Source organism: Calidris pugnax, unplaced genomic scaffold (genome assembly GCF_001431845.1).
Source record: "Calidris pugnax isolate Ruff unplaced genomic scaffold, ASM143184v1 scaffold68, whole genome shotgun sequence".
NCBI lineage: Eukaryota > Metazoa > Chordata > Aves > Charadriiformes > Scolopacidae > Calidris > Calidris pugnax.
In genome coordinates, this window is record NW_015090921.1 from 3,273,455 (window position 1) to 3,283,270 (window position 9,816).

The 9,816-nt window shown below is 56.0% G+C and overlaps 2 protein-coding genes across 2 annotated transcripts; both read left to right on the top strand.

Moving 5' to 3' along the window:
• The first annotated feature begins 239 nt into the window (after positions 1-239).
• Positions 240-6,053, top strand: PEX16 (peroxisomal biogenesis factor 16). The gene is made up of 9 exons (XM_014950134.1): positions 240-311; positions 1,382-1,515; positions 1,819-1,925; positions 2,445-2,528; positions 2,983-3,135; positions 3,475-3,547; positions 3,999-4,118; positions 4,329-4,393; positions 5,515-6,053. Exons 2-9 carry the CDS (start codon positions 1,448-1,450, stop codon positions 5,571-5,573), a joined length of 729 nt encoding a protein of 242 aa, XP_014805620.1. The 5' UTR covers positions 240-311; positions 1,382-1,447; the 3' UTR covers positions 5,574-6,053.
• Positions 6,054-7,195: 1,142 nt separating this feature from the next.
• LOC106892756 (chromosome unknown open reading frame, human C11orf94) lies at positions 7,196-8,222 on the top strand. Its single transcript, XM_014950177.1, has 3 exons — positions 7,196-7,257; positions 7,844-7,917; positions 8,057-8,222. Exons 1-3 carry the CDS (start codon positions 7,196-7,198, stop codon positions 8,191-8,193), a joined length of 273 nt encoding a protein of 90 aa, XP_014805663.1. The 3' UTR covers positions 8,194-8,222.
• Positions 8,223-9,816: the final 1,594 nt, after the last annotated feature.

Below are 9,816 nucleotides of genomic sequence, written 5' to 3' on the forward strand. Positions count from 1 at the left end.
GGTGGGGGGGTGCAGCCCCGTTACCCACCGGCTGCGGGGCTGGCGGGGCCGTTCCCCCGATCCCTGGTTTTCTTCACGCCTGGCTGCATCCTCCAGCAGCTTACCGGGGGGGAATCTGCATGTCTTTCCGCCCCTCCTCCTTCATCCCCCTTCCGGGGGGAAGAGGCAGCAGTCCCGGTTTGGTTTGCTTTCCGTGCATCCCGTAACTGTGGTGTTCTTCTCTTCTTTTTCCAGTGTACTCTGCCTCCAACCTCCTCGTGCTTTTAAACGACTGGATTCTCCGAAAGGAGCTGCAGCGGAGCCTGCCCGTGGTAAGGCTGGAGTGTGTGGGAAGAGAATTTGGGACACATGGTTTCTTCCTTGCAGAAGCTTTCAGGGAGTGTCTGTAGAAACTAAGAGGTCTTTGCTATGGTCTCTCTTTGCTGTCAGGTATGTAGAGGCCAGAGGCAACCACTGAATGCAGGTAAACAGCAGCCCTGCCTCATAGCTCCTGGCTAGGAGGAGTGGCCAGAGCACTCCCTGGACCACAGAAATCAGGCCCTGGCTTGCACCGGGAGCTCCATTTTGGTTTTTGAGACGCTTAGAACTTGAGATAGGCAAAGGTGTTGCCGAACCACCGTCGCTGTTTCCAGAGGAGTGGCTCTAGAGCACTGAAGCTCTGAGTCTGTCTCTCGGACTCTTCCTTTGCATGTGGTATTGAGCAAAACAAACATGAGCGCTTTGCTTCTATGTCTCTCTTTGTAAGAGCCCCAGGCTGGCTCCCAGAACTTGTTAGGCCCTTTAGGGAATGAGGAGGGTGATTATTTTTTTTCCAGACAGGCTTCTTCTGTCGCAAGCCTGCTGTGCTGTGTGGGTTTGGTTGTTGGCAGCTCTCTGGCTGGAGTGTCAGGTGTGTAACAAACAGAAATGTAGAGGGCTTGCTTCCCTAGTTGTTAAAGGCTGAAGTCAATTTCAGCTGTATTGCCTTTACTGATGCTTTTCAACGGGTTAAATCCTGTGGCTGACAGCACTGGCAAGTGCCCGTGTCGGGAGCAGGGATCCAGGCTGGAGGGGCACCCCCTGTCTTGGACTTCACTTCTGGGATTTTGACTGATGCTGTATTTAGCAGGCATTTGTTCTGGTGTGACCCTGTTTCTGGGGCAGCAGCTCTGTGTGACACTGTGATGTCTCGGTCTGCCCCTCCTTGAAGGTGGAGAAGTGGGCTTGCGTGTAGACTCTGGCCGCAGTGGAAGCACCACTTGTTGTTTCTGGGGCTGTGACTTTCCAAGGCCATCCAGTGCTTATTTCTGAGAGTCCCACCAGTCTGGGCTGTGCTTCTGCCCCGTTTAACTCCCAAGCAGAACCTGCATCCTGTCCCCCTCCTCCCCTCTGTGTTTTGCAGTCACTGCCCCAGCAGAAGCTGCTGACCTGGCTGAGCGTGCTAGAATGCGTGGAGGTCTTTGCAGAGATGGGGACAGCCAGGGTGTGGGGGGAGATGGGCCGGTGGACCATCATTGTCCTCATCCAGCTGGCTAAGTAAGTGCTGCGGGCGGAAGGGAAGGGGCAGCGTGGGCTTGGAAAGGGGATCTGGAGGGGGCTCAGCAGGACACTGAGAAAAAAGCCCAAATAGGACTGAGCTGCCGGTCGGTCCATGAGGTTGGGGGAATTAGGAGCCCCCCCAGTGTGCTGGATGCTCTGTTGCAGAAGGGGACGCTTACCCCTCTCACCCTGCCAGTTGCCCTGAGCAGACCTGAGTGTTTCTCTCTTCTGTGGAAGCCACCTTTCTGCTGCCACAGCTCCGTAACCTGGTATTGAAGGCTTCCGTGTGTCTGCCCGCAGAGCCATCCTTCGCCTCCTGCTCCTGCTGTGGTACAAAGCTGGCATCCAGACCTCTCCTCCCATTGTGCCACTCAACAGGGAGCAGCAGCAGCCTCTCCACCCCCAAGGTGAGCCCACGGTGCTGTCATCGCTGGCGTGGCGCCTTGCTGGGCCACAGGTCTTGTCCTGCTAGGAATTACTCGTCGTAGCAGCGGCTTGGGTGTCACAGGGAGCTGTAAGGCTTCGGTACACAAAGCTGAGTGGCGTTGCACTTTCCACCCTCTGTGGAGCACAGGTTAGCTTAGGGGCAGGGTTGTCCTACAGTCTGGAAGGAGGAGGTGGAGGAGTCTAAGCCTGAAACCACTGGCTGATCTGTGAGTCAGGTGGTGTGTCCCGTGGTCTGACAGTGAGGAAAGAGGTCCTAGGCCTGGGCAATGTCCAGCAGATTTACCTTTTAACCCTCTGACAGCTCTGTGTAGTGTTAGCTCCTTCAGCATGGCCCAGTTTGCACACCATTGAACTTTCTGTCCGGTCTTTTTGATGGCAGTGCAGGGAATGGTGCTGCCAGCGTGGGCTGGGTGCTGGGTGCTGCCAGGGTGAGGCGTGTTCCTTTGGAGCCTGATCCCTGTGGCTGTTTCCTCCTGCAGATGGGGAAGGCGACAGCTCCTCAGGGAAGGATCAGACCTATGTTGGCAAACGTTCCAGCCGCGTTGTGCGCTCTCTCCAGAGCAGTAAGTAGCTGAGCATGTTTTCTGTCCTTGCCTGAGCTGTTTCTGCTTTGAGAAGCACAGCTCTTACATAGAATCATAGAATCATCTAGGTTGGAAGAGACCCTTGGGATCATCGAGTCCAACCATCTACCCTACTCTACAAAGTCATCCCCTACACCATGTCCCTTAGCACTGCATCTAAACGGCCCTTAAACACAGCCAGGGATGGGGACTCCACCACCTCCCTGGGCAGCCTGTTCCAATGCCCTATCACTCTTGTATCTCTCCTTGCTCTGTCCCCTCTGGAGGCAAGCTCTGAGGGTGCTGCTCAGCTGCAGCAGTTGCTGTGTGCACAGCTCTTCACTCTTTCATCCCCTTTCACACCCTCACGGCGCAGAAAGCAGTGGGGCGGTGGTGCCGGGAAGCACGGTGGGAAGGTTTGGTTTGTGTTAGTGACCTGATCTGCTTGTTTCAGCCCCATCCCTGCAGTCCCGGCACTGGGGGTCTCCCCAGCAGAGAGAGGAGTCGCAGAGCCGAAGAGCGGAGGAGCTGAACCAGCCTCCCACCCCTCTGGGGCTCCAAGAAACCATCGCTGAATCCATCTACGTGACCCGCCCCCTGCTCCACCGTATCCTGCCCTGGCTGCCCGCGGGCTCACACCGTGCCCTGAGTGCCGGCAGAGGGTGCTGGGTGCTCGGCCCTGCTGCAGGGCTTCTCCCTCCCTGCTGCTGCTCTGCTGAGCCTGAAGCCTCAGGACTCCTCCCATCCCTTGGGCTTTGAGGGCCAGCCTCAGCCGCTGGAGTTGGGGGCCCAACTCCAGCCCCCTTCCCTGGCCTCCCTGGGTGCTGCCTTAGAGTGTATTCTCCTGCACTCAGCAGAGCTTTGCTGCTACCCAGGGGTTTATTTGTCCGTGTGCCTCTGGTTAGGCATCTCTGGTTCTTTCCCTTCCTTGACTCTCTGTTCCCAGTACTGAGCTTAGGAGTGTGGGGCCAGAGATCGTGGAAACCCTGGCTCCTCTCCGCAGTCCTGGACATCTCAAGGTCAGTCTGAGCAGGTGTTTGAGGTTGGTGGTAGCTGAGCATGTCACTTCCCCCTATTCCCCAATCCTGAGAGAAATACTCTCCAGGTCTGATCTTTAGCTGGAGATGGACACATTTAGGTGTTTTCTGCAACACTTGCGGTGCTCTCTGTTCTGAGCTGGTCCAGCCTGCTTGACGTGGAGCTGAGAACGTGGGGCATTTGGAGACTCACTTTCTTTAGCTGAGCATGTCACTTCCCCCTATTCCCCAATCCTGAGAGAAATACTCTCCAGGTCTGATCTTTAGCTGGAGATGGACACATTTAGGTGTTTTCTGCAACACTTGCGGTGCTCTCTGTTCTGAGCTGGTCCAGCCTGCTTGACGTGGAGCTGAGAACGTGGGGCATTTGGATGGGGGGTTTTTTTTTTCCCTGCTGGTGCCACGAGTTAGTTCTCTGCCCTTCTCCTTCCAGCCTGAGCTTGCTGAGTGATCTGAAAGACCTGAACAGGCGAGAGCGAGCGGAGCTGAGGCGACGAACCATCCTGCTGCTCTACTACCTGCTGAGATCTCCTTTCTACGACCGATACTCAGAGTAAGGGGCCCCTGCTGGGCTTTTGCTGAAAATTTTCCCTTTTAACAGAAATAGCATCAGGGGACTGGGTGAGTAGATCTGAAGAGGTCTGGGTGCCTGTGACCAGGTTCATCCGAGCCTTTGCATAACAGCTGTCACTCCTCTTCCTGCATTCAACAGCTGGGGCAGGAGGTGTTCTGCTGGACTCATTCCTGCTCTCTCCCTTCCTAGGGGCAGGATCCTCCTCCTCCTGCGCCTCTTGGCTGATTATGTGCCTGGAGTTGGCTTCGTCACACGTAAGTGGCCCCTGCTGCTATATCCCCCTTTCTCTACTTTTGGGTGGAGAAAAATGAGGAGAGTCGGGCAGAACACTTGTCCGTTGGTTTCCAACCTCTGAGGAAAGAATTGGGACGTCTCCCTAGAAATGGTTAACACCGGTGCAACCCTGTATTGATGCTTGTGGTGGTTTCAACTGGAAAGGATGATTGCTGGCTATTAGGGACCTGTGCTCAACCACAGTGGTAAATCTCCCTGTGCCTGGTCTCTGCTGCCTAGGCCTGTTCTCCTGGGGTCTCTTTCTGCACCTCAGCTGGTGCACCAGAGCCCTGCTTTTCAGCCCCCATTTCTGAACTGTTTTCCTTGGTCCCTGCTCTGCAGTGCACACGTGAGGGGTAAACAGTTGCCTAGAGGCATTGACCCAGCCAGGAGCTGATTGTATATCAAAGGGCTGAACCAGGTCTGTCTTCTAGTCCTTCACCATCTGGGACAGAATTTCACCTCCTCCTCTTCCCTGCTGGTGTGAAGCCTTTCCTGGAGTGGTTCATGGCAGTGATATGGCATTAGATTAGCCTGGCATTGTGGCACTGTCCTTTCTTTGGGGGAGGTCACAAAGCTGACTAGCTCAGGAGCCACTTCTTCCAGTTAGTGGTTTTGGAGAGGCTTTGGAGCTTGCATTAATCCATGTGCCACGTAAGCATTTTTCCTCTACAACAGTTGCTTCTGTGTCTGCACCTGCTTGTTATTGCTGAGTTGTCTCCCTTTCTGTGCCACAGCAGTGTCCTCCTGACTGGCTGCACGTGGGCTTTCCCCTTGCACACTGTAGACCCCACTTTCCAGACCTTGCTTCCTACTGGAGCTTGGACAAGTTGGCTCTGGGGGAGTGGTGTCCCACAGCGTGGCTGCGCTGACCACGTTTCACACCCCCAGTTTGGTCCTGCTCTAATCTCTGGCACTGCATCCCAAAGTTGTCTTCCATCTGGGCAAAAGTGACCATTCTAGTCTTGGGTTCATCTGAGCTGTAGAACTGGAGATTTGGGATTATTTGGTATCATAATGAGAAGGGGGGAATCTGCCCCATGCACGTGTGGCTTCAAGTTCTTGCCTTGCTACATGTAATCCCTCTGTTCTCTTGTTTCAGGGCCGCTGATGGATTACTTGCCTGCTTGGCAGAAAATCTATTTCTATAACTGGGGCTGATGAGAAGAAGATGGTTATTTCTCTGCTAAGATCACAGCTGGACATTTCTAAAAGGGGGCAAGCAGGCTGGGGGAGGGATGTTGATAATGGCTAATTTTCAGTTAAACCATCAATGCGAAGCTCCTGTTCTGCAGGGTGGGGAGGGGGGTGTATGTAATTTTTGGGGGGTTTTTTAACGGATCTAGCTGTGAATGATGGACACTACACGTACGGTGAGACCCTGGCCACCTCTTTCTCTGGACCATTCTCTGGCTGCAGCGATGGTGATGGGACAACCTCTTTTTTTTTTTTTCTTTTTTTTTTAAGCCCTTGATTTTTCTCCATTTTTTTTTTTTTCTGGCTGCCAGTGTAGTGTTTTTTGGAGAGCACAGTCTCCCACCTGATGGCGCTGAGATTGACCTGCAGCCTGCTTGTGTTGGCCACGCCTGGCCGATCTGCTTGGAGGGGGCTTGTCTGTCAAATAAACTGACTGAACGGAAAGAACCTGAGCTGAAGGACCTCTCTTCCCCTGTGTGCGTGGGCTCCCCTTGGATCTGGTTGTCAGCAGGTCTCTCTCTGTCTCTCAGAGCACCTTCTGCAGGTGTCTACCCTGGGATATGGCTGTCACTTGGAAGCTTTTTGTTCTGGCCTGTGTGAGAGCACGTTGTTCAGCTGATGATTGGGGTAACTCCAGGTGCTTGGTTCAGCCCCTGGTTTCCTGGGGATCCCCTGGGGCGTGGAGAGCTGCAGTCTGCAGGCTCTTTTCCTCACACCTTCTGTGTGCTAAAAGGGTTTGCAGAACGGCTGCCAGCCAGCACTCAGGGGGGGTGGGGGCTTGGCCAAGGGCAAAGGAGAAATGAAGAGATGAATTTGGCAAATACAGTGCGCCACACTTAATAATGTAACAACTTTAGATGTGGTGTTGGGGGCTATGGTGTAGTAGAACGGCTGCCAGCCAACGCTCGGGGGAGGGGGCTTGTCCAAGGGCAGAGGAGAAATGGAGAGATGAATTTGGCAAATACTCCTGTGCCACACTTAATAATGTAACGTAATGACTTTAGATGTGGTGTTGGGGGATATGGGGTAGGGGAGAACTTTAGGGTGGATGGTTGGACTCTATGATCCCGAGGGTCTCTTCCAGCCTAGATGATTCTGTAATAAAGGGTGCAGGAGAGACGTGGATAGCTGTGGCCATCATTTTATATCTGCTCTGTGAACTGTTGGATAGTTGAGGCATCAGTCTCTGCTCAGTGAGCTGCTGTGGAGGCTCTGTTGGCCAGGACAAAGGGTTTAGCCAGCTGGTGGCACTGGATTGCCCCAGATCCTGCAGATCTTTGGAAGCTGGAAATGGGGAGGTATGGAGAGGAAGGATTTTGTTCTTGGAGAGGTTGAGAGGGAGGCAGAGGGGGGTGGTGAGGGACAGGGGAGCAGCCGTGGCTGCATGGAGGGACGTGCACCAGCACGAGGAGGGCTGTGAGGAGCTGGCATGGCCTGGGCAGGACCAGAAGCTCATGTATTAGAGCAGGTAGGTAGCAACACCTGGGTGGGGGGGACTGTCTCCTGCCCACCCCAGCTGGTGTCCCAGGGCCACCGTGGGGGGGTCCTCTGTGACATCGCTGTGGAGCTGGAAGGGGGTTTGCGCCATGCGGTGCTGGCTCCTGCTGCTGGCCCTGCTGCTGGGGGCTGCCCTCTCACCCCACCAGAGGTAATGGCATTTCCTTCCTCTTCCTCCTCCTCCTCCTCCCTGGCCCCACCAGAGGTGATGGCATTTCCTTCCTCTTCCTCCTCTTCCCTGTACCTGCAGAGCTACCCCAAAGCTCCTGGTCTGGGCACTTGTGGCACCAAGCTGCAGAGCTACCCCAAGGCTCCTGGTCTGGGCACTTGTGGCACCAAGCCCTCTAGAGCTTGGCCAGGCTGGGTGAAGACAAGGCATGGGGGCAAGCACTGGAGGGTCTCGGCTCACTCCTGCTCCTGGTTTCACAGAATCCCATGGGGTTGGAAGGGACCTCTGGAGATCATCTAGTCCAACCCCTCCACCAAAGCAGGTCCACCCACAGCAGGTTGCACAGGAACATGTCCAGGCAGGTTTTGAATGTCTCCAGAGAAGGAGACTCCACCACCTCCCTGGGCAGCCTGTTCCAGGGCTCTGCCACCCTCAAAGTGAAGAAGTTCCTCCTCACGTTTAGGTGGAACTTCCTATATTCAAGTTTGTGCCCTTTTCCTCTTCTCCTATCCCTGGGCACCACTGAAAAAATACCGGCCCCCATCCTCTTTGATGTTTTCCTCCGCAGGGTCAGCTACTCAGGTCCTGAGGACTCCTCTGCTCCCGGGGAGCTCCCACAGCAGCATTTTGGCCCGGTGGATGGTAGAACACCCTCCTCACCCCTCCAAAACCCCCTTTCCTTGCGCTCACCACCACCCCTCCTCCAGGTGGGCACTTGTCCCCAGCTCTGTGAGGTGGGGAACAAAGCTGAGCTGAGTCTCTCCTCTCCCTCTACTTGCAGATTATGGCATCAAACCCAAGCAGCCCCACCTCAGGACCTGGATGGCCCAGGAGCGGCCGGAGGGGCTGCGCAGGGCTGGCAAAAGCAAGCGGGATGAGTATGACTTGCTGGACTACTACTACGATGTCCACATGTGAGCCAATGTGGCCCCTCTGCCCACCACGGCCCGGCCTCAGGGACCCTCGGTAGGAATTGGGCAGGGAATGGGGAGGGGGTAAGGATATAAGCAAAAACTATTTGCTGGGATGGGTGGTCTGGTTAAGCACTGGACCAGGGGTCCAGAGGAGATGCTGGTTCTCCAAGCCCTGGAGACTTACTTACACCTTACACCAGAAGATGTCCCTTCTGATCACCACAAGATGATCTCTGGCCTCTGGGGCTTGCGAGCAGGGCTCTCAGACCAACCCTGAGGACCTCCAGCTCCTCTCAGGGGGGGCCCAAAAGAAGGAATGAAGCCAGAGCCTGAACCTATGGTGGTGGGACGCAAACAGGACAGCAGCCCCGCTCCATGAACCATCATATTTAATAGTTGTTGCCATCACAGCAGATCCAGCTGAAGCACAGAGACCGCTGGCTGCAGGGACCAGGAGAGCTCTTCTTCCTCCCCCGTGCTTTGCATGGCTCCCTGCAGGCTTTAGCCCTTTGAGCAGGGCTCTCGGACCAACCCTGAGGACCTCCAGCTCCTCTTGGGGGGGGCCCAAAGGAAGGAATGAAGCCAGAGCCTGAACCCAGGGTGGTGGGACGCAAACAGGACAGCAGCCCCGCTCCATGAACCATCATATTTAATAGTTGTTGCCATCACAGCAGATCCAGCTGAAGCACAGAGACCGCTGGCTGCAGGGACCAGGAGAGCTCTTCTTCCTCCCCCGTGCTTTGCATGGCTCCCTGCAGGCTTTAGCCCTTCCCTGCCCCACTTCAGGCTGAGCCCCACTGCCCTGGGGTGTCCCAGCCCTGCCTCTGCCACCTGCAGCTGGGAGGGAGAGGGGGAAAGGGGCAGAAAAAGGCTTCCCTCCCAAGGGTGTAGTTACTGCAGGGAGGTAGGGGAGGGTTTTTCTCCCCCCGAGGGCACAGGTACCAGAGGGGAGGGATGGGGGCAGAGGCAGGGGTGAGCTGTGTAAGCTCCTCCTGGCACTGGCAGAGGAGATACTGGGGGTATCATCCCTGCCCAGCAGCCTTGTTCCCCCCCCAGGACCTGGCAGGGAGGTGATGCCCACCCAGGAGGACAAGCCCATCTCCCAGGTGTAAGGTATCACATGGCAGGGGGGTCTTGTTTGTTTGCTGTAGCTGCTGTGTCTTCATCCTGCGAGAGTCCGACTCTGCCACTGCATTAAAAGTCACCCCAGAGGGATGTGACGGGAAGCTGGGGCCATGGTCACAAGGAGGAGATGCTGTCACCCCCCCCAGCCTGCAGCAGAAAAGGGCCTGAGGATGCTGCTGCCCACCCCTCTGCTGCCCCCAGGCAGGGCAGGGCACCCAGCGGGTGCTTCTCCAATAGAATAAACTAAGAGTAATTTGTACAATAAACACAATTTGTCCAGCCCTCCCCCCTCCCGTCCCCCCCCAACCCCAGCCCGAGGAAGGGGAGTCACGAAAAGAGGTGGGAGTCCTGCCCTGGGGTCCCCTCCTCCTCCTCCAGGCTCAAAGCAGCTCTGGTCCATGCATGACACGGGGAAGGGGCGAGACTGCAGCCCTGGTTGTGCAGGGGGGGTGCCTCTGCCAGCCCCCCCCCCCCCCCCCCCCCCCCCCCCCCCCCCCACCCC